A 24,859-nucleotide genomic window follows, 5' to 3' on the forward strand; every position below is an offset into this window, starting at 1 on the left:
CATTAAAGATGATGCTATCAGGATTTTCTTGGGTGCAGACATGCAGTTAAGGTATTGGTTCAATTTTATTGACAATTCTTAGATTCTTTCTCATGCTTAACAAAGCACGCTATGCCACCCAGTGAACTCTTGTCTATATCAGCAGAACACAGAATATTAAATAGGGAAAAATTAAGAATTCACTTATATTTAGTCCTATAATATGGACATTGTGTTTCTACTCCAGCAGTTTCACAAAGTAGTTCTTATACCCTGGGTATATTCTGAATTTGACTGCAGGGAAAGATGTGGTCAGTTGTGGAAATACAGTGTCTCAAGATTACAAAACTAATTCTGTGACCTTGAGAAAATCATTTATGGTTCCATGGCCTGGGTTCCCCCATCTGTAAAAAGAGGTCAACCTTCAACCTCTCAGATGTCCTTGGACTCTCTGAAAACCCACCATGGGTGATTGGCTACGGGATGGCAGCAACGTGGCCATTTCTCTGAGTGTGTCTGGATGCCTAGGCGATATTCCAGATGTACAAGGTGAAAGATCACGTGGCTGGTGTGGACAAGAGCACCACAATTTAAACCATCTAGGAGATCTTCTGTGTTTCAGGAAGGGTTAACTGTAGCAAGTTTTATGAAAGAAAACATTTCAAGCTGCATTTCTAAAGAACATGTATCCCATAGTTAACTAGCTCATTTTAAAAAAGATTCCCATTTTGCCAAGAGGGGAGGGAGCCTGAGAGAAAGCAGGGTTCCAAAAGGAACAGACTGTGAGAGTTCTCAGTAGTAAATGTTTGTAACTTTAACTGACCTTGCTGGTCTATTTTGAGGTTAGTGGTTCAATACAGAGACACAAGGAAACTTGGAATTCAATTTATTGTCAAATCAACAACAAAAAAAATTGTCGCCTGAGTAAAGACTAGTGTCCAGTCTCTATCTTTTTCCTCTTTCCTTCAATGGTAGACGGGGAGTGACTGTCAGCATCCCACCACGACCACATGCCTGGGCTGAGTGACTGTCAGGCCTCAGCCCCGATCAAGGGCACCGAAGGGACACTGTTGAGCAGCCTCGTGGCTGAATCAGGAGCTTTTCTCTTCCAACATGGTCACTCACCCCTTGGGACACCCTCAATGGCTACTAACACTGAAATGTTTGCAGACAGACCAAACACAACGTATAGCAAGAAAGAATTCTGACCACTGCATAGATTTAAAAACAAGAAAATGTTTATATTTCATTTAACATTTGACACAGAAGAGGCCACATTTAGACACATTAAATCTTCAGAGCACTTTAATTTGTAGTTTTGGACCTTGGCTATGACAAATGCTCGTATAAGATGCATCCATAATTCTTTTTGTAATTTATGTTTACAAATTACACCATGATAAAACTTAATAAAAATTACTCATGTGGCGTATTTTCAACATTTTATAAGTTAGTCCAATACACACAATAAATTTTTGCTGTTGTTTACATAGGAAGTTCTCATGATTTCACTATTACACAAATTGAAGCTGAAGACTACACTCAAAAATGAGTTTAGAAAATGGCATTACAAAAAACTGGGAGTGAGTAGTAAAAAACCCACACGGGGCTGCTGTGCAGAAGCAAACTGGATGCTCTTACTGCCATAAGTCTTCAGTGCGGCCAAACTTAAACACCAGTCCTCTGCAAATAAAATAAGAAACATCACATCTAGTTGAGTTTGGCGGAGAAAAAAGAGTATGTGAGATTGGGAGGATGGTGGGAAACTAGCAACAAGGGATTGATGAGTTGTATTACAGAAAAACACCGGGAATGTATCAGAACAGAAAATGAACGTGTGCTTCCCACATCCTCGACTTCTGAGTACTGAAGCCTTCTGCCACTCTTAAAAAGTTAACCAATGTTTAGTATAGAATGACTATATGTCTAATTTTATCATATTCATTCAACAAACCTTTTTTGAATGTGCTAGATGGTTGGGCTATAAAAATACATAAGCTATGGTGTCCCTGCCCTCAAGCTGCTCACATCTCACATTCTTGGTGACACAATGTGCTAACAGCAGAGGAGGGGTGTGGGGGGGGGGGAGACGTGTATTTACCAAATGTTGAGAGAACACAGAAACACATAGAATTTATTCTGTCTGAATGTGTTAGGAAAGAAGTTACAGAGGTGGTAATATTTGGAATGGGCTTTGGAGGATAAGCAGGAGTTTCAATGGGAGACTGGTAGGAACAGGAGCTAGTGTGACAAAGGAAGCGGAAACAACGTATCAAGAGGCAAAGGGAATAAAAGACCACAGGGCCTCAGGGAAAGCCCAAGTGACATTTGTGTCAGGAATATGCCTACAAAGAACTTGCCATCCAGGGTTTAGGTGGGGAACGGTCTACAACTGTCCTCCAAGTTTCAACTTAAGAGTGGCAAGATGGCAATTATAGGCATAAGGAGATACAGGTCTCCATCTAGATCTCTGGATACACGTGGATACCTGAAGTGCATTAGAGCAGGAAGGAGTCCAATATGGCTGGATTATAGCTTAAGAGACAAGGAAGATAGGGAATGGCAGTGGCCAGGATTTGGTAAACCAACTGACCAGGGTGGCTAATTGCCCACAGGGGCCTTACATGCCTTAAATGAGTCAAGAGGGCAGGTGTCAGCCTGTACGTTCTGCTACGGGGGCTACTGATACTCAGCATGAAATGGGATTATACGGAGATGTGCCCCGACTTAAAGAAACAACTATCCATCTCCAGCTGATTGTTGTTATTCAAGGCTCAGGATTGTCAGATCTTCCACTTTTTGAGGAAAAGCCCAAACTTCAGATTTTAATGTAAAAGTCTCTGGAGTTTTAAATGTTGGCTCAATAAAACAGAAAATACTGTATTGAATAAATAAAACAGAGCCGTGGACAGAATTTGGCTGCAGGGCCACTAGTGTTGAGTTCTTCTGTAGACAGCTCCAAGTTTTGAAAAATTTTAAGATGAGAAGTGACAGAATTAGAGCCATGTTTTAGAAGAGAAAGTGACACAGGAAAACTGGATCCAAAGGAAGAACCATCAGGGATGTGAAGTGCTCAGGAAGGGATGATGGTGACCCAACAGAAAGTGAACAAGTCTGAGACCCTTCCGAGGCCGTTTGAGAGGCCCTGGATGTGTGGGCAAGGGGGAGGGAGAAACTGAAGAGGGGGGTAGAGAGTGGCATGGGCTGCTCTGCATTTGTTTTCTCATGTTTTCCAGGCCCCAGTGTCTACTCAAGGTTAAGTGTATAATCGTAATGATCAATTTAAAATGGCTTTCATAAGCCTTTCAGGAGGTAAATACTTCAGTGTTTTTTGATGAAAACAAAAATGCAACTAGGAAATTGTACCCTCTCTTGCAAGAATGTTAACTTCTCTTTATAAAGGATTTCACAAAGCTCTAAAAGGTGTTCTGATCTCTGATCTTCTGGTTAATAGCAGGCTTCTACCCTCCAGATAGCTTGGATGAGACATCCTTCAAAATACTAGTCAACAGATGTAAACTGTAATCTGAAGTTTCTTGGACAAAAGCCAGTCCCTCCTACACTGTCAGATGGTCACCTTTGGAACTGACATCTGTGTCTGATTTCTGAAACAGTAATTTCTCAGGGGCTGCTGAGTATTGTCCTGTTACAAATCAGAATGGTAGGCAATCTGCTACAACTATTCCACTAGCAGTGCTTAGTTGAATTTCATTTCAATTTGCTTATAGTATTTTCAGAAACCATAGTTTTTAAGTCTGAAGAAGGACAACAGTACCAAATGAGAAACCAAACTTGCTCCATATAAAAGGAATTTATCATAAATAATTTGAGACAAGTCAATGATTGGTTTCCAAGGTTTTGTGCCATATGAAAACTGCTACGTGAACTCATGTGTTTCCCCCTCAATCCTCTGTTCCCCACTCCGGTGACACAGTGACTTCTCTGCTACAGCAGCGTCTTAAGGTGGAACTTGCTTTATTCTTTTTCTCTGCCAGGGTAAATGATAAAGAAGGCTGCTGTTTGCCCCTCCCTGGCTGGTTCTCAGTAGATCCCCCTCCCCACAACTCCATCCTGAAGCTTTTCTTACACACCCTCACACTACCTTCCCTTGGCTGAAGTTGTGGGGCCCTGAGTTCCCCATGCACCTCCCACGCTGTGGAGACACTGGAGTAGTGAGCTCAGGATGCTTGGGAGCCATCTGTACAGATGTCCAGGCCCTGGCACTGGCGCTTGAAAGGAAAAGAAATCCTACCTATCCACACCGACCTTCTAATAAACATGCTACATTACCCTACAAAATAACAAACGTACCCAGATTTTATTTCATAAGCTGAGAAATGAGGTTTACTCATGCTGTATTTTTGAAGTATTATACTCCCAAACTCCCGAACTCCCAGTGTTATACTCCCAAAAAAGGAAGAGGGAGGAGGGAAAGAGAACTCATGCTAAACAACCAGCTGAGGACAGCAAAAAGAGAAAACATCAACTGAATTCACCCCAAATCTCAAACGTCTTCATCCTTGTAGCTAGAACCTAAACTCTGGAGTCAGACAGCTTCCGTTTTAGCCACATGATCTCAAACAAGGAGACTGTTTTTTCTGTGCTTGCTTTCTCACATATAAAATGGGGATAATCATGGGGCCACCTTCAGAGTTGTTACAGGAATTCACTGAGCATATAGGTAAAATACTAAGAATGGTGCCTCACAGATAGTAATTACTCAATAAACTCTAGTCATTATTGTTTTCTGCATAATAACAGTAGCTGAATTTTTTATTCTTGTTGTTTAAAATCTTTGGGTTTTCTCCATTAGTTTCAGGACATAAGGAAAGACCCAAAGATGCTGTATACCTTGCCACATCTAAGTTCACATTTTTCTTACTTCCAAACTGATTTTATAAAACTGCAAGAATTCCTGGTGGAGGAAAAAGTTTGAATACCACTGCTGAATGTTACCGAAGGGTAACTGTCAGCATTTCATGAGTGGCTCAAGTAGATATGGGGCTTAGGTTTCGTTTTGGGGGGGGGTCAGTAGGAAGAGACAAAAAAGGAACAGTCCTACAATAGACTGTCCTAGAATAGAGTAGTTTTTTAACCTTTTTTTGGATTAGGGACTTCTTTGAAAATCATGAAAGCCATAGACTCTCCTCCTAGAAACAAGCAGAAACAGCAGTGTCTTGTCTACGGAAATGTCTGGTGCTTTCCCATCTTCAGAACCCTACCCACAGAATGACGGTTAAGAATCCCTGACACCGGGCGCCTGGCTGGCGCAGTGGGTTAGGCATCCTACTCCTGGTTTCAGCTCAAATCACGATCTCAGGGTCCATGCTCAAGGTCGAGTCTACTTGAGATTCTCTCTCCCTCTGCCCACCCTGCCCCACTCTATTTAAATAAATAAAATCTTTATTAAAAAAAAAAAAAAAAAAGAATCCCTGATGCAGAGCATAAAAAGAAGATTTTGGGGGGCGGGGCGTGGAGGGGGTGGTGGCAGTGGCAAGGGTGGAAGGCTAAGGGTAGGGAAAACAGCAGGCCCTTAGTACCCAGAAAGGAATGAACATTAGAAAAGATCATTAATAAAAATATTAAGGTTCTCAGGAGTTTTAGTAATCCCTTAATTTGTCACTGCAGCAGAAGGATAAAAAATGTTAGGGCTTCTCCTACATATCTCAAATATCATCATGCGTAAGTTCTAATAACACCAAGTTAGAAAGACCTATAAAATGCACTCAGAAACAAAATTTTAAGGAGAAAAGGTTTTAAGCAGGCTTTCACTGAAAGTAACTGTTAGAAATACAGATTTAAAATGAAACTATCAGTATTATGTAACTAAATCACTTGAATCATAGTTCATTAAAGGGGAGTTGGTGGCGGTTAAAAAAAAAAATCAGCATATGTTCCCAAGGTTGGTAACAACAAACGTGTTTGTTATTTTTCTCAGTCTCATTCTTCATATTTTATGACATAACATGGGGGAGGGGCACTGGACAGGGTAAGTTAATCAACTAAATATAGTAAGTAATATAAACAATTATAAAAAAAGAATTCAGGGGCACCTGGGTGGCTCAGTTAGTTAAGCGTCTGCCTTTGGCTCAGGTCATGATCCCAGGGTCCTGGGGATCACGCCCATCAAGCACCCTGCTCAGTGGGGAGTCTGCTTTTCCCTCTCCATCTGTCCCTCCCCTCCGCTCGTGTTCTCTTTCTTATTCCTTCTCAAGTAAGTAAAACCTTGAAATAAAAAATTAAAAATAATAGGATAAAGAATGTAAAAGAAACTTACCCAAAAAAGATAAAGGCATTTTGAAAAAATACAGCAATTCCAGGGTATACGATGGCTTTTTCTGTAAAAAATAGTTGTAATATTCAGAGGTTCATGGTCTCAAAACATTTAGTTTCTGATACACTGGTGAATAGCAAGTTTCCTGTCTTACATAATTGAATTTTCTGGTAAACATGGTTGGTTCGAGTATTAAATGACATAATACATGTGACAGAGTCTAGCACTGGTGTAGTAAGTGAAAGTTCCCTCCCTTCATTTCACAGATATTTAGCAAGTGCATACCATGTTCAGCACTGTAATGTGCTGAGAATATGGCAGTAAATAAAACAGGCAAAAATTTTTTCATCTTCATGAAGCTCAACAACGTAGAGAATAAGTAAGTGAGGAGAAAAAATAAAGCAAGAAAAGATAAGGGAAGTGCAGTGAATGATGACATTTTATCCAAGTGGCCAGGAAGACCTCATGAGAAGGTGACAGTGACGAAAGGATAGGCAGGAAGGGCGGGCAGCCCCACGCAGAAGCAGAAGAGCAAGGGCAGCAAGCCAGGGGTGGCGGTGGGCTGGCACAGAGAGGAATGGCCAAGTGGGCGACAGAGAGAAAGCAGGACACAGATCAGAGAAGAATGAGGGGTGGGTTAGTGCGGGGTGCGGCACGAAGATCACGTGGAGCCTTGCAGTCACAGGGAGGGCTTTGATTTTCACTCTAAGAGAGATGAGAAGCCACTGGAGAGTTCTGAGCAGGAGAGTAATGACATATTTTAATAGGATTCCCCTGGCTGCTGAGCTGAGTAGACAAAAGGAGGTAAGAGGAGAAACAGAAACCAGTGAGGGAGCTGTTCCTGGAAATCAGACAAGAGACTAACAGATTTAACAAGGGTGGTAGCAATGGAGATGGTAAAAAGTGGTGGGATTCAGGGGGCGCCTGGCTAGCTCAGTCGGTAAAGCATGTGACCCTTGATCTAGGGGTTGTAAGTTGGAGCCCCACACTGTGTGGAGAGATTATTTTAAAAAACAACAACAACAAAAAAAAACTGTATTTTAAAAAAAAGTGGTGATGGGTGGCTCAGTTGGTTAAGCATCCAACTCTTGATTTCAGCTCAGGTCATGATCTCAGGGTAGTGAGATCAAACCCCACATCGGGCTCTGTACTGAGTGTAGAGCCTGCTTAAGATTCTGTCCCGCGGCCCCTCCCCCTTCCCACCCCCATGGTTGTGCACAAGGACGTGCCTGTGGGCTCTCTCTCTTACAAAGAAAAAAAAAGTGGTGGGATTCAGGATATATTTTAGCAGCGGAATCAACAGGATTTGCTGATGGACTGAATGTGGGGTACAAGAGAAAGAGAAGTATCATCTCTGATAAGTTTTAATCCCCCAGTTTTTGACCTGAACATTTGGAGGGACAGAGAAACCATTAGCTAGGATGGGCAAGACTGCCAGAAGAACATTTTCTTCCAATTCATCCCAGATTGAAGTTGAAATCCTCATAAATTTCTACTACTGGAGCTATCAATGATTACTCATTAATTGACAACCAAGCATGATAAGTAGATGAATTTTCAACTATTTCTCAGAATAGTTTTAAATTAATCTGATTACTATAACAACTGGTTTGCAGAAACTTCACTACCTCAAGGCCAGATTAAATTATTCCACATTAGTGTAACTACTAGCACTAGAATGGCTCATAAGGATCCTATAGAAAGGCAACTTATAAAATTATAGATCTCCTGCTAATAATTCTTAAAGCATAACCTGGCTCCAGAAGTCTTTAGGAAAATACCAAAGTTTTGTGAGATAAACACATTTCTACAAAAAGGGGCTCTGTATTAATAGTTGCATCTGGGAGAGAAGAATTATCAATAATTTTATTTTCTTCTTTGAGCTTTTTTATATTTCCAGTATTCTACAATGAACAAGCACTATGGAATTCACATGATAGTAACATTTTTGCTTTTAAATATGATGTGATAAAGATTTTGTAGCAGCAAGAGAATTACTTAGGATATCATGTAAAATGCAAAAACCTAGGTTCAAAATCCTATTTATTCTATAACTATGCAAAAACATAAGAGACCAGAGGAAATATACCAAAACACTTAAAAGCAGTACATTATTATAGTTTCTTTCTTTTCTACATTTTTGGGAACATGGCTTTAGTAATAAATTATATAAGCAACAATAACAAAAATACATATTAAAGTGCCTATCATTCCTGTCTATAAGACTTAAATGATCTTAATAAAAATGCAGGAAACCCATAATTTTAATCCAAGAACTACATTCTGTTCAAAGAAATAAAGGGTTAAAATCTGGGCTAGAATAGATCTCTGCTGGTCTAGTTTTTGCAGATCATTAATACTATACTTTTACTGTAAGAAGCAGAGTCAATTTTACCTGGAACAGTAAGGGGTTTTCATATTTTTCTGGGGTCTGTAAAGGTGAGATTTCAAACAGGGATCTAAAAGCAGGCCTCTTCCTGCAGGCCTTGATTTACACCGGCCTTCCACAGCAGACGTACGTGAACTGTTAATTTACTTTCTATTTAAAAGGAGATGATGTCATAGTACAAGGGAGGCTTAGCTAAATACATTTTAATTCTAGGATGTTAGAACTTTCCATGGATATCATTCACCAAGTCAAAACTTGCCAAGTAGCTAGAGAACATATATATTCTGTTTCTGAGGTATTGGGAAGCCAAAGAGAAGCAAGGTTTGGAGCTGTGTCCCATTACTTCCAGGCTCTAGATCAGAAGAAAAAATACAGAAGAAAGGAATAGTAAAAACATACCAAATAAACAAAACAAAATACTGATAGGGTGAAGGGAGTTCCCAGGCACAAATGCTAGCAGCTAGTAGCTGACCCATCTGTATGAAAAAAAGCTTTGCTCTAAAATAACCAACCCTAATGCACAACTTCAGTATTCCATCAAAGTAAAACCTAAACTGTTTTCTCTTACCTTTAGCAACATAGCCTCCAAAGAGAATCCACATAGATGCAATCAGAGATCCAAATGCCAGCATGAATCCAATGAACAGCCAAATGCGAGCCCCTTAAAAGAAATAACATTTTACCAGCATTGTTTCTCATACGGCAGCAGCCAGTTCAATTAGCTTTTCAAAAGGAAAGCAAAAACCAAAACAGAAAAAATATGTAGTTGCCATTTAAAGTCTAAAATAAGAATGGAAGATGTGTTGAATATCTTTCATGAGTGCAGACGTTGGCCTTTTTCTTGTTGGCTGGGCTGTATATTCTAAGTGCCTATAATTAATCTCCTTAAATATGTATACTGAGAAAAATTCCTCAACCATCCTATAAAAAAATCTCACAAAATATGTTTCAACATATTTACAGGCTCATTCTCCATATATTTTTAGAAACTGTACTCCAAAACTTAAACTCCTCCAAGAGAATTTCCAAGCAATAACATAGGTATACTTAACTAAAAATTCATATTCAGTGATATGTGAATCTAAACATACTACCATACTTCACTTCCAGGTAAGTCAGGCAGTGAAATAAATTCAAACTAACGTGACTGGCACTTAGGAAAGCCTCATTAAAATTATGTTAACAGAGGAGGACAAATTTTAAATCACATTTATAAAATATTTATGACTTGCTATAAAATAAACAGTACTTATACTTCCTAAAATGAATTGAGATGAGTTTAATTAGCATAAATACATTTTAATAAAATAAAAGCACTGCCTTGTTCAATAAACCAAACAGAATGCTGTATTTAATTTCTGATTTCATCTCCAAAACATGAAACAAAAGAAGAGTTAAGAAATAATAAGCTGGGACGCCTGGGTGGCTCAGTGGGTTAAAGCCTCTGCCTAGGGCTCAGGTCATGATCCCAGGGTCCTGGGACCGAGCCCTGCATCGGGCTCTCTGCTCCTTGGGGAGCCTGCTTCCCCCCCTCTCTCTCTCTGCCTTGCCTCTCTGCCTACTTGTGATCTCTGTCTGTCAAATAAATAAATAAAATCTTTAAAAAAAAAAAAAAGAAAGAAAGAAAGAATAAGCTGACGGTCACAGATGTAGTCTTAAATACAACTGGCTCTCAATCCCCAAAGCTGTGTTAGCTAACAAATTTTAGTTACAGATGTGATGGCCATATTCTAGTCCTAGCCCTTGCTATTACTAGCTTATTATTATTAACACTAACAGCTACCATTCGTCTGTTTATAGTTTACGATCATGCCAGATTAGTGTTTCTGTATCTCTTCTACTTCAGTTCATCTACAGAGACCGTGAACCAAAGAAAGTATAGATCAGGGCTGACTACTGAAGTTTCTCCTGTTTCATTTAAAAAAAAAAAAAAAAAAAAAAAAAAAAAGACAGAAAAAGAAAAAAAAGTCACTTGAATTCTGCCTATTTTTTGTATGGATATAAGTTTATCACTTAAATTGTTGAATCAATGATCCCTCAAGTCCTTGTGTAAGCTGGACTCTCAAGGAAGCTGTGCCACACACATCCTGTACTCAGCCTACCTCACCCAGGTGCGTGGCAATGGAGGCCAGGGGACAGGAGCTGCTCAATTGAGGAGGAATGGACTCGGTGAACCTACGCACCGAAATTCTATTATTCTACTCAATTTTGCGAGATGAAAAGAATTCTGGAGGTTGGTTACACAGCAATGTGAATGTATTTAACACTACTGAACTCTACACTTAAAAATGGTTAAGAGGGTAAATTTTATGTTATATATTTCAAAACACACCCAAATTACTACGATTCTGAACTATTTCAAAATGCCAATCCAATCAAATAAAGCTGACAAAAAAGAGAAGAAAATAATTTATATGGTAAACCTTAAGGTACTATAAAGTCTATTTTGCACTTATACTCTTTATTGCATACTGTCCTTTGCTTTATACAATATACACTTATATCTACATTTTGTTGCACAAGCTATAAACTCAAGACTGCATACACTGTGCTCTACAGCCAACCTAGATTAAATGTGACTTGTACCTTATGCCTTGAAACCTATAACTTCTGCCCTAGATATATTTCCATCCTATCTCTGATCTGACGGAGTTAGAATGATGGCCCTGCCATGTATATTCTCACTTTTAAGGATGTATAGTAAGACGTTGTTTACGCCTATTTACCTGTTTGACCCAGGCAACCTTCACTGTAACTATCACCTCGGACTTGTCCATTTGATACTGCATTAATCCTGTATGAATAAAATAAAGCCAAGATATCACAGTCTTTGACCCCAAGAGAAAATACCCATGACATCAAATTACCAGATACAATAAACTAGAGTACCTCAAATTTAAGTTAGGCTTCCTGAGCCTTGAGTAATGGGTTCAAGTAAACTTAAACGAGTCCCTTCAACATGATCCCCCTAAGCAGCAGCGATAGTCCCCAGACCAGCAGAATCATCACCTGCGAACTGATTGGAAAGAAAATTCCCCAGCCCCAACCTAGACTTACTAAGGCAGAAACTCTGGGTATAGGGCGTAGCAACTGGACTTTTAGCAAGTCCTTCAGGTGATTCTGATGCTTGGTAACATTTGAGGGATAATTTTTCAAGATTATATCTTGCCTGTTAAAATTTGAGAGTGAAATTCTCAAAATTACACCTTGCTGAGATGGAACGATCCTCCCTAGCTTTCCATTTGTGCACAGGGGACATACTCAACACGTAATATGCATGCACGACAAAACACAGAGACAGAAAGGTCCCTAGACAATCCAAAAACTACTTAAAATTGGCTTTGGAATGCATTTTTTGTGATAATTGTGTACTAATGTCCAGTGTTTGGAGAAATTATATAGTAAGCAAAACAATAACTTTTTGCTCTGAAGATATTATCAGAGTGATTCAAGTGGTAAAATCTTGTTTTTTGATCTCCGATGCAGGTTCCAAACATAGGAAGTCTTTTGCTGACTCTCACAGAGTACCATTCTAAATTGAGACAGCCTTGCTTTCTTTAGAAGTATCCTTTCAAAAATCTAAATAGCATGGGAAAATGTTCACAATATATTTTGTTAAAAAGTTATAGAACTTTATACATATTTTATATATATATATGTCAAAATTCAATTGTGGGTGTATGTGCGTGTGTCTACCACTACAATGGAAGCTTCGTTGAGGGCAAGGGCTATGTCTATCTTGTTTCCTATTTTTATTTTCAGTGCCTAGCATATAGTAGTTGCCCAATAAACATGCTGACTACATGCACCCTGACTTTTTAAATAATAATATGAAGTCTTAATTTATTCATTCAAATCTAAGTTTTAGAATGATCAAATGATCAAATGATCTCTGTTATCAACCACATTATTTGGCAAACAAATACATTTAAAACAAGCTTTGTATTTAAAAAAAAAATGCAGATGTTCTTAGGTTAGTGTTTCTTTGCTCCTGTTTTTTCCTTGCTGAGCCATCTGCCAGTCCTTCTCTGCAAGCTGACCTTTAAACCATGTCCAGTACATTGATGACATTGAAAAATATGAACTCTACTCAACTATTGGGAAGACATTTTTATTTTGTGACAATCTATGTTAAGTAGTGTCATGAACAATAATGCTTACATCAGGAAGGCTATGGTTGCTATAACACCACAGGCATGGTATGAGTGGTTGAACTCTTCCATAGTGGGATAAATGACAGCTGCATCTATGATAATCCACCAGCCTGTAAAAAACTATGACATAAAAAAGTGACACTAATGAGAAATTACAGTAATTTCATATTATTAGCTAAAAAGAAAGCAAAGTATTAAAGTGAAGAGATCCCTTCTAATGATTTTTTTTAAGACTTTATTTTTAAGGGGTACCTCGGTGGCTCAGTCGGTAAGCATCTGCCTTGGGCTCAGGTCATGATCCCAGGGTCCTTGGATTGAGCCTTGCATTGGGCTCCCTGCTTGGTGGGAAGCCTGCTTCTCCCTCTCCCACTCCCCCTGCTTGTATTCCCTCTCTCACTGTGTCTCTCTCTGTCAAATAAATAAATAATAATCTTAAAAAAAAAAAAAAGAAAGAAAAGACTTTAAGTAACCTCTACATCCATCATGGGCCTTGAACTTAACAACCCAAAGATCAAGAGTTGCGTGGTCCATTGACTGAGCCAGCCAGCTGCCCCTAAACTTAGATTTTTGTTTTTTTATTTAAAACCCACTATTTAGAGCATATGACAACATAAAAGTATAAAACACAAGGATCAGATGCGTTGAGGGATTTGCAATGTAAATAAAAATTTTAACTACAAATTACTTCTAGGCAATACACTTTAGTGAGCTTCCTGTGTGGTTTTTTTCTTCTGTTTTTGCTTTTTAATGAGACTGAGAAGAAAACTAACTCTGGGTTATGAAAAAATACAATCATATCTCTCCACTGGTTTTGACCTGTTTCTTTCTTAAACACTTCCTGGTATCTTAAAAGACTCATAAAAAGGAGGCATTATCCATATAATGAATAAATGTATAAAGCATACTATCTTATATACCATTTTTAACATGCATTTAAAGAAAACCAATCACTCTACTAATCATTTTTCAAACCGTAATGTTAACTCTTAAAATGTAGTAACTCTAACTCCCTCATAAACAAAACATCAACGTTTATTAAAATAAATTTAGTAGTCAAAGATAAATAGTACATATTTAAAAACATCATACAGAATTCAAAACACATAAAAACAAACACAACAAAATAATGAAGCCCCAAATTATCAATGACACTTACTAGAACACCAGCAGCAATGGAAGCAATAGTATTGCGCTTTTCCCCCCAGTCAATGCATTCTGAGCATCTCAAGCCTTCTAGAAATCCAGACATTTTTTTCAGGTCACTTTAAAAAAAAAAAAAAAAAATCAACTCCATTAAAGTACTTCTATTTACTTGCTTCAAACATGAGTTATGTTCCCAGAAAATAATTAACAGTTCAGGAATAATTTAATGAAAGTCAAATACTTTATCTTGGCTACATATACTTTTTTAGAATATTTAATTTTTTATCAATTTCCACATTAAAACCTTGGAAAACAAAATTTGGACTCATTTAGCTTTTTTTAATTTAAAAGATAGTTTTGGTATATTTAAGAAATATGAACAAAGGTGGGTATCCAAATATGGAAAAATTTTATAATGGTTATTAATTTTAATTCCGATCTAAGTTATTATGTGATTTTAACATTTACAATCCAGGAGCACTAACATGGAGGAGAGAAAAAAAGATAAACTTTGGCTCTCGGTTAAAGCATGCACTCAGATGGAAAAATATTTGTCTTGGGAATTTACACTTTTATCACAGAACATGTGTTTCTTCACACTCAGATTAAGAAATTAGACACTGCACTGCAGGTCTTCTACTCACATCACTTCCTTTCACTTCATTATTTTTTCCAGAACCAATCCTGATTTTTGGTGTCATTTCTATATAAAGAACACCCATTTCATTTTAATATCTCTGTCTCTGATTCTAACAGATGGCTCCCATTCAAAAGAAAGCACAAAATTGAAGCTAATACTAATTCAGACAAAAAAAAAAAAAATCCACTACTGAATTACCATATATGAATTACCACAGCCGACCTAACAAATTACATAAAGCATTCCTAAGAGCCTGGCTATGCAGACCCGGCCTAAGACACTTCCGGAAACTATCTCTGTTTCAGAGTACTGAAAAAGCCTGAATTATGTATAACTTGCTAATTATCAAGACACACCCAAACTCCTACAAAGAACCTGAATCCTTCTGTTAAGCTACTCTATAGTCAGCAACCCTGATTGGCCAAAAACCATGATATTCTAAAAAAAGAGCAAGGAGTCCAATCGTAACATCCCTTTTAAGCATTAAATATTAACACCTGGGACTATAACCAGTGCTAATATGCTTTAGAACCAAGCTCAGTTTTGAAAATTCGCCTTTAATTTTCCCTGGAAGGAAGTGCAATCCAGGATGTGTTACTTTCGGTTCATCCCTATGCCCCCGCCCCAACCATCCGTGTCCATTTTTCTTGGGTTTATTACCCGCACCCTGCTGCGCAAAGCCCGCCCCCAGACCCGAGACCCCAGGTCTAGAGTGGACGCGGGCTGAGAGGATGTGGGAACTTGTTCTAGCTCGGCCATCCCCCTCCAAAAAGGAGCCCATGGGTGACAATCCCTCTCGGGGGCTGTTTCTCCAACCCTCAAGAACGGAACCTCGGTGATTTCCACGGATCCCGAGACGTTCCGGGGAGGGGCGCTATCCGGTAGCCCAGCGGGATCCGCACACGGCCATCCCGGAGGAAGCGGCCGGGAAGGGTCTAGAGAGACACAGCCCGAGCCCGCAGCCTCCCAGAGGGTGGAGATAACGACCCTATCAGCACCCGCCCGGCAGACAGCCCCGGGCCCGAGCACTCTCGAAAGGCTGTGGCGGCAACCCCCCCCCCCACTCCCGCCCGACACTTACGTCCAGCCCCGCCAGTGCAGTCGATCCCGAGCCCGGTGTCGTGCAGCGCGGGGCCGCCTCACTTTCTCCTAGTTTTCAGCCAAGAAAACAAAACAGCCACCGGCCACCGGGTACCCGGATGAAACAGGACCGCCCCCGGAGCTCGGTCGCGCATGCGGGGAGCAGGGCTGAGGAAGCAGCGCGGGGAGGGAGAAGAGCGGAGGGAGGGCCAAGAGCGGAGGGAGGGCCAGAGGGAGCCACGCCCACCGCGCCGAGGTCTGTGCGTGTTCCGGGCGCGGATGGGCGGCCGGGGCTGTCCACGGCGCTCTGTCCGCCTCTGCACGTCAGGAGTGGTAGGCTGAGTGCACCCGTCCAGGGGAGGCGTGGCAAGTCGCTCTTCCTTTGAAAGGAAAGTGTGTGTTGGGCCTTTGTATCCGTTCAGTGTGAGATGGTAAGTGTTCTAGTGCTGCGGTCGGCTCCTCAGTTATCTCAGGGTGACAGGAAGAGTGACGGGTCCCGCGTGGTTCGAAAAGTGAATGTTCGCGGAACCCCCCTCCGCTCTGTTTTTAAGTCTTGTTTATTTTCTAAGCGCCTGGCCCCGCCCTCGCTGTAGCTCCGCCTCCAGGAGGGGTGGAGTCACTCCAAGGAGGCGGGGAAGGTTCGGGGTGAGTGTCTGCGGTGCGGTGCAGTCCCAATCCCGGCGCGCTTCTGGGACTTGACTTTTTTTCCCCTTGGGGAAGGGCCAGATAATTTTCTTTATGAGGGCTTGTCCTGTTGTGCACTATAGGGTGTTTATTTGCATCCCCGGCCTCTGCCCCCTAGATGCCAGGGTCATTCTGGCTGTTGGGACGGCCACAAATGTCTCAAGAGGCCAAATACCCCCTTTGCGGGAAGGTCATCCAGGTTGGAGCCGCTGTGAAGGAGACAATCTGGGTTTTGGGGAAGTGACCCTTTTCAAAAGCCGGAAGCAATGAAGTCTTGCCTACATGAACGACTTGTGGACGGGCTTGCCCGCTCAGAACTCTCGGTCCCGCTCCAGCTGCTCGAGTCGGGCGTCGGAGTCGCAGCCGGCCTCCGAACCCGAAAGAAGGCAGCGGTTGAAGGAGGAGATCCAGGAAGAGATCGCAGAGCAGAACCCCGTTTTGCTTAAGTTAAAGGTTGCATGGGTCATTTGTCGTGAAGAGGGACGCAAGGTTCACCTTTTTTGCATATGAGGCTACAGTATTTGAGTAAGCTAGGAACCAAGATTATGTCGTTTAATTTCTTTGATTTCCTTTGATGCGTAACATCTGTAGCTTTGTGCTTTTGAAGGGGAGGCATTAGCTGATTAGTAGGCAAAACTGGACAATGCAATCCATATAGCCTATTTTTAAGTGGACATCGTTCTTACCCCTCAGGGTTAAAGATTAATTATGACTGTTAAAGGGCTCGGGGTGGGGGGTGGGTAATATACTGCAGGCAGTTCGTAGAACCTTTTTAATACTTTTTAACGACTAAAGGTTCGCTTAGCAGCTCTGAGCAGCCTATAACAAATCTTGCCTTTGGCTTTTTTTTTTTTTTTTTAAGATTTTATTTGTTTATTTGACAGAGGGAGAGAGTGAGAGAAGGAACACAAGCAGGGCGAACAGAAAAAAGAGAAGCAGGACCCTGGAATCATGACATGAGCCGAAGGCAGATGCTTAAGGTCTGAGCCACGCAGGTGCCCCTTGCCTTCAGCTTTTAGGTCAACTAATGATTAGGAGGAAAGGTATTAACTTTTCCTTTCTCTCTCTCTCTCACTTTTTTTTTCTCTGCACCCCCCCTTTTTTTTTACATTTACTGTAGTTAACAATGTATGTCAGGTATTTTATAAACATAAGTAATCACCTTTATGTTGCTTTTATAATAAAGTACATGCTTGATTTGTCATTCTTAGCCTTCTTGGAATATGTTGGAGTGTTTGTTTTCGTCTTTTCTACATACATTGGAGCTATTAGAAATAGCAAAAGCCAGCACAGCTGACTCTTTGGGAATAGCCAACCTTGACTTGCTACCTGGTCTCAGAACTGTTCTTGTAGTTAAAGAATGGAGTTTTGGAACAGGTATACCAAATAATGCAAAGTTCTAGATAAGCCAGATTTATCCAAACAGAACCTTCCCAAAAAACTATTGCCAGAAAGATCTGGTTAACTTATTTTATTTTATTTACCTTACACTACACTTCTTAGAAAGTCTAGCTAAATTTAGCTTGTTTATGTCAAAATAGCAGATCTGAAAATACTAAACAAGCTCTCACTGGTGGAAATGGGACGGTAATCAACTCTATTTTTCGTGACCAACCACACCAGATTGGGACTGGCCCTGAAAGTCCTATGTTACAAGAAACTCTTCCTGGATGTGAAGTCCTGGTTTTAGCAGTGAGTGCCATAGATTGGGGGTAGGGAAGAGGTACAAAACCCATATTATGCTCCCCCCTAAAAGGAAGACAACACCGTTTTTAGTGACAGATGAATCCAGTGATTATCTGCCTTCTATTAACCGTTGACACTGGCAGCTATGATTTGTGGTTCACAATCATGTATCAATTGTAGCATCCGTTCAGAGCAACTTAAATTCTAATCATGAGTGTTAACACTTGTGCTTTGGAGGGAGATAGCGCTGGTTTAACTTCTAACTTTGTGAATATTGTGCCATGTTTTCTAAGAATTGAGATACTGACCATGAGAGTGAGTACAATATCAACATCATGACCCAGACAATACCAAAAATAGAAGACTAAATGGCTGTATTATTTTAATGATAGATGGAAGGACACATACAACTGGATTAGGGAGGCAAATGATCCAAAGAGAGCATACTGTACAATCTGTGAGAAAAGAATTTGGGGTTGGGCATGGTGGAGAAGAGGATAGGAGAACGTGGACACTGAGCACCACAAGTCTGGAATGAGACAAGCAAGGACTTTTGAATCAAGGAAAGTCTTCATCTCTCAAAAAGACACCAGTGCTCAATCAAAAATAGCAGTTCACCTCAGGTCATGATGTCAGGACTAAGCCAAGGGTTGAGTTCTATGCTGGGCATGGAGCCTACTTAAGATTATCTCTTTGCCCACCCATGCCCCCACTTCACAGGCTCACGGGCTCTCTACCTCTTAAAAAAAAAAAAAAAAAAAAAAAAGCAGCTGCTGAATTAGCAGAGGCATACCACAGAAATGAACAGGCATTATCTTTTGGCTCCCTTGATTGCTCTTTGAAACTGGGTAAAGTTACATTTCCAGATTCAGAGGTTGTAACTAAAACGTCCTGTGGGTAGGTTCCTGGGTGGCTCAGTTGGTTAAGCAACTGCCTTCGGCTCAGGTCATGATCCCAGAATACTGGGATCGAGCTCCATGTTGGGCTCTCTGCTCTGTGGGAAGACTGCTTCTACCTTTCCCACTCCCCCTGCTTGTGTTCCTTCTCTCGATGTGTCTCTCTCTGTGAAATAAATAAATAAAATCTTTTTAAAAGGGGGAGGGGTGAATTTAATCACAGTTGTATTGGCCCCTTACAGCGTAGACCTGATTCTGTAAGATCTTACCAATAATCATGCCTTCTACAGTATATCAAATGATGTGTTACATCATGGCAATAAAACTGTTCCCTCTAGTTCTTAGGTACTTTGATTTTAAAAATTAAGTTTCAAATTGCCTTCTTGATGGCTATGAAGATTTTAATGAAACCTTAGAAAATAATAAACAAAAGATCAAGCAAACAATACAAAAGCAATACAAACTAGATTTGGCTCACCTATCCGCATATTCAGCAGATAGTATAGATGTAAATTTCAGCAAACTCCATTCAGTCTATAAACTTCTTACCAAAAAAAAGAAAACATCTCATCTGCTAAATGTTCTTATACACCACAGACTGCTAAAAAAGGGATGTGATTTGCTTTCTTGCGACACTGAGACTTTCATAATGAAAATTTTTGGTGACTTCAGTTTCCTGAAAACATGTAGAAGCACTGAATGAGACTTTTGACTTTTCGAAATGGGAGGAGAGAGACACCTCAAGACATATGCCTGTAAGATGGTTTTCACTGTTGCCAGCCATAGAAAAGATGTTAAAATGTTGGCCATCAGTAAAATCCTATTTTCAAAGTGAGGGAAAAGATGAATGTCCTTCTCTAATTTGGAAATCCATTGAAGGTGAGAATGGAGAAGAGGATTAGAATATGACAGAAATTTATATGCTGTTTCTCCAGACCTGCTTTTTGATCTTTGAAGAAGCTATCGGGAGCCTAGAAAAAGATAAACTGCCTGCACCTGAGTTATTTGATGTTTGATGTTGTGTATAAGTTGCAACAAAAATTCATACAGTGAAAAAATGATTCATTTTTTGGAAAGAAGACTGCTTCAGAACTGAATTAAATGTTGCCAGAAAAGGGCAACCAAATTAAATTAGACTTTCTCCTTTTCTTTCCTAGAATGATAACTTATTTGGAATCCAATTTAAATTTCCCAATTGAAATATGTCTGTGTTTGAAAACCACTTTCCCTGAGGAAGAGAGGTTGAACTTAACAGTGACATCCAGTGTGTTTCCATTTGAGACACAGACAACCTCTCTGATGAATTTATAGATGCAAAGGACCTGATTCACAAACAGCTCGTCTACCAAAAGAAGCCTATAGACAAAAAATGGATGGACATTTTTGGAGAGTTGGAAACAAATTCCTACAAATCTAAAAGCCTGCTATTGCTCGTAAGTGAAAATCCAAAGTATTCTATGCTCGAATGTTTGTGCTGAGAGGCTGTTTGAGTTGATGTTATCGCATTGGACTGACACCAGCAGTCGATGTAATGTGGGCTTGGTAAGAGCACAGCTGCAAGTCAAAGAGAACTTTATATTTGACTGGATTCAGTTTTACTGCTACATGAAAGAAAAGAAGGATGTCCTAAAGGCTGCAAGCAGTTCACAGTAGTATTATTGGAAAAGAAAACAGAAAGTAAAAATATCCTGTATTATAAGACAGAAAGAAACATGCCATTGTCATTTTAAATAAATATAGCAACATCTGTTTAGTTCATCTTATTGTATTTATGTTCTCCTTTTATTTATTTTTTTTAAAAGATTTTATTTATTTATTTGACAGAGCAAGAGAGATCACAAGTAGGCAGAGAGGCAGGCTGAGAAAGAGAGAGGGAAGCAGGCTCCCTGCTGAGCAGAGAGCCCAATGTGGGGCTTGATCCCAGGACCCTGAGATCATGACCTGAGTGGAAGGGAGAGGCTTTAAACCATTGAGCCACCCAGGCGCCCTGTGTTCTCCTTTTAAAAAGTCACACTTTTGGGGGGTGCCTGGGTCACTCAGTTGGTTAACTGTCCAACTCTTGGTTTCAGCTATGGTCATGATCTCATGGTTTGTAGGATCAAGCCCAGAGTCGGGCTCCATGCTCAGTGCAGAGTCTGCTTGGGATTTTCTCTCTCTCTCCTCTCCATCTACCCCTTCCCCTCACTCGCTCTCTCTCTCTTTCTCTCTAGGATAAAGGAATAAATAAATCTTTAAAAAAAAGGCACATAGGGGCACCTATTCCAACAACGGAATGTATTCCTTGATTGGTACAGAGGCCTCCAAAAGACAAAACAACTCTAAAATAGACTCTCTAGAAGAATCATTACAACAAACCAATGAAAAACTTAAGACCAACGCTCTAACACGAGTGACTTGAGCAACCTCCAAGGAATCCCTCTGCTCCTCTTCATCCTCCCCTACCTGATTATTCTGAATCCACTAACCACTTTGATCTTGCCCTTTCCCTCCAAACCCTCTAAATTTCAGCTGTCCTTTAGGATAAGACCTTCTAATGAACCAGGGATCCTAGCCTCAGCAGAGTTTAAACTCTGGTCTCAAGCCAAACTTTGAGCTATTGTAAGTGATATTCCAGACCCTAGAAAGGACCAAATTAAAATGATAGAAGAACTTAAAATTTTTTCTTGGTGCCTATGTTCCTAGACTACCTGATTTTTACCAGTCTGTTAATATGATAGTGAGTCCAGAAGTTGCTCAAAAATGGCCCCAGGGGGTGCCTGGGTGTCTCGGTTGGGCATCTGACTTCAGCTCAGGTCATAATGTCAGAGTCCTGGGATTGGCCCCGCCTTGAGCTCTGTGCTCAGAGGGGAGTCTACTTATCCCTCTCCCTCTACCACTGCCCCTCCCCCCTCTTGTGCACATACTCTGTCTCTCAAATAAATAAATAAATACCTTTTTTAAAAAATGGCTTCAAGAAATATATTGGAGAGTCCCTACCTAAGATTTTTGGGAGCCCACCAAACATGCTTCTAGAGATAAATAAAAAGAGCAAAATAATAAATAAGTCAACAGCTTCTTGAAGCAATTCCCAGAGTTTTTCCTATGAAAATATACTGGGCTATAATATAAACCTGTAAACAAAAACTGGTGAGCCAGTGACAGATTTCTGAATTCATTTAGATTTAATATTTAGACAACACACTGGCCATAAAAACCTGGGACTAGTTTTGCCCTGTGTGCCCATTTTGTTAATGACCAGTACTCCTCAAACCTGCCCATCAAAAACAAGGGAAGTCTGAAAAACTGTCACAGCTACTATATGTCAACCTTATTCTGGGTGCCTGGGTGGCTCACTCAGTTAAGCGTCTGCCTTCAGCTGAGGTCATGACTCCAGGGTCCTGGGATCAAGCCCTGCATCAGGCTCCCTGCTTAGCAAGAAGCCTGCTTCTCCCTCTCCTGCTCCCCCTGCTTGTGTTCCCTCTCTCACTGTATCTTTCTCCATCAAATAAAATAAAATCTTTAAAATAAAACAAAAGAAAAACAAAAAACCTTATTCTTAGAGCATTTTTAACTGCGGTGAACTCTGTGAAGAGCACTTAAGCTTTCTCTTCTAACTCCACCAAGAGTCAGTGCTACTCAAAGTCAGTTTGTTAAAAACTTAGAGACCTAGAGCTTGAAGAAAACTGAGCTGTCATGGTCATCCTCTGAGGGAACAGGCTCCAAGTTTTATGTAATTTGCTTTTGGATGTAGGAAAATAAATTGAGAAATGGATTCACCCGTATCCAGCTTCCATTTCAATTCTCATTCCATTATCCACATGGATTGAACTTTCCTTTTTTAAAGATTTTATTTATTTATTTGACAGAGATCACAAGTAGGCAGAGAGGCAGGCAGAGAGAAAGGAAGGGAAGCAGACTCCCTGCTGAGCAGAGAGCCTGATGCAGGGCTCGATCCCAGGATGCTGAGATCATGACCTGAGCTGAAGGCAGAGGCTTAACCCACTGAGCGACCCAGGCACCCCAGCACATGGAATGAACTTTAAAACATTGCACACTTAAACTTCAGTAACATATTAAGAATTTTCTGGATAGCATTGTTGCAAAAGTTGGCTTTGGTATCCCGCTGGCATGGGTGATAACCATAGTGTAACTACAGAGTTGGAAACTTAAACTTCAGCACGTTACTAGACATTTTCTGGATAAAGGTGCAGGGTTTTGTTGGCTTTGCTCTCCCGTAGGCACTGGTTAACTGGTATATGGCTAAGCCTTTTTGCATGTGGTTTCTTTCTACTCCCTCTCCCTCAGCTCTTCCTCTCTCCCATGCATATGCTCTCTCTCTCTGAAAAAATGATGATACTAATCCAGTCAGAAAGACAATTGGATATGTGTATAGATAAAAAGAGATTGACCAAGTGTTGATAGTTGTTGAGGTTACATGATGAGTAGATGAGGGTCTCTTATCCTGCCATATTTACTCGTGTATATGCTTGAAGTTTTCCATTATCAAAAATTAAAAATTATTATATTATAAAAGATGAGACTGATGGGTGATAGGAGCTAGCTAGCAATAAAATAATGATGTGAAGGGCAGGTGGCACACCTGGTAAATTTTACTTTCTTCTACAGTGTCTTTCTCCTATTTTAGGGTATAGAGACATAGCTGAACTCACTACACTACCACTGTGAATTTTCAGTATCATGGTCTTATGGCTCTAAAGTCTTATACAAATCTCCATCTCCATCTATGGGGTTTCTTCATAGTCAAGGCAGGAGTATTGCAAGGACTGGTTCAGGGAATAAGCCTCTGACTTATTAAATCTTCTATTACAGGGGTGAGCTCTTTCTGGCCTCAGGTTTTTTTTTTTTTATATTTTATTTATTTATTTGATAGAGAGAGTGCACAAGTAGGCAGAGCAGCAGGCAGAGAGAGAGGGAGAAGCAGGCTCTCCACTGAGCAGGGAGCCCAATGTGGGATTCAATCCCAGGACCCTGGGATCATGACCTGAGCCAAAAGCAGATGCTTAACCAACACCAGCACCCTGCCCTCAGGTTTTAAGGGGTAGGGGGGAAGCAGTTTAAGGGGTAGGGGGGAAGCAGTCTGAATTTTAATGGGTTTGGTACTTCTGATTTTTTTCCCCACATCTGTGGAAGAGGCCCATAGAGTATCAAGGATTTCAAAGACATCTATTGCTCTACACTTCCATCAGATTTAATAGTCTCCTCAGGACAATCAATTTGGCCTTGGAGAACACATAATGCTTCAGTGTCTGATGAGTCTGAAAACTCTATTTCTCCTGAGAAAAATTTTATGTGGCCTTCTAATATAGAAAGCAGGTTTTTACCTAGGAAATTCACAAGGGCAATATCACATAATAGAAAGGTATGACTTTCAGAGAAAGGGCCAAGGGTAATAACAGTTATAGATTCCAGTAAAGGAATTCTTTGACCTTGACTAGAAACTTCCACTGCTAAAATATTTTTATTACTCCAAGTTCTTCATGTATAATGGTGTGGTTTCATGTATAATGATGGGCTGTAAAGTAAATAGAGTTGCTCTGATATCTACCAACACGGTAGAAATTTCCCCCTATAAGTGTAGTTTAATTTTCCTTGTTGATTTAAGGAACTATTGGAAGTTGCTTACCAGGCAAATTCTCGGAGCCCTGTCACTGTTGAAGGTGATCGTCAGAGTTTGGGAGCAGAGGGCTCTCTTACACGGCAACTGGATTGTTTAATGGGCCCTCCATTTAAAAGTGGGCAATTCTTGGGGCGCCTGGGTGGCTCAGCCATTAAGTGTCTGCCTTCAGCTCAGGTCATGATCCCAGCATCTGGGATCAAGTCCCATATAGGGCTCCCTGCTCAGCAGGGAGGCTGCTTCTCCCTCTCCAGCTCCCCTGTGCTTGTTGTTCCCTCTCTTGCTATATCTTTGTCATAAATAAATTAAAAAAAACTTAA

The 24,859-nt window shown here is 40.4% G+C and overlaps 1 protein-coding gene across 1 annotated transcript; it reads right to left on the bottom strand.

The window, feature by feature from the left end:
* Positions 1 to 1,195: 1,195 nt before the first annotated feature.
* LOC111154802 (transmembrane protein 50A) lies at positions 1,196 to 15,802 on the bottom strand. The gene is made up of 7 exons (XM_022514720.1): positions 15,661 to 15,802; positions 13,953 to 14,058; positions 12,804 to 12,916; positions 11,369 to 11,436; positions 9,211 to 9,303; positions 6,257 to 6,317; positions 1,196 to 1,662 (listed from the first exon to the last, which is right to left on the bottom strand). Exons 2-7 carry the CDS (start codon positions 14,043 to 14,045, stop codon positions 1,617 to 1,619), a joined length of 474 nt encoding a protein of 157 aa, XP_022370428.1. The 5' UTR covers positions 14,046 to 14,058; positions 15,661 to 15,802; the 3' UTR covers positions 1,196 to 1,616.
* Between the last annotated feature and the right edge of the window lie 9,057 nt (positions 15,803 to 24,859).

Source organism: Enhydra lutris, unplaced genomic scaffold, assembly GCF_002288905.1.
Source record: "Enhydra lutris kenyoni isolate GAN:26980312 unplaced genomic scaffold, ASM228890v2 scaffoldscaffold38, whole genome shotgun sequence".
Classification (NCBI taxonomy): Eukaryota; Metazoa; Chordata; class Mammalia; order Carnivora; family Mustelidae; genus Enhydra; species Enhydra lutris.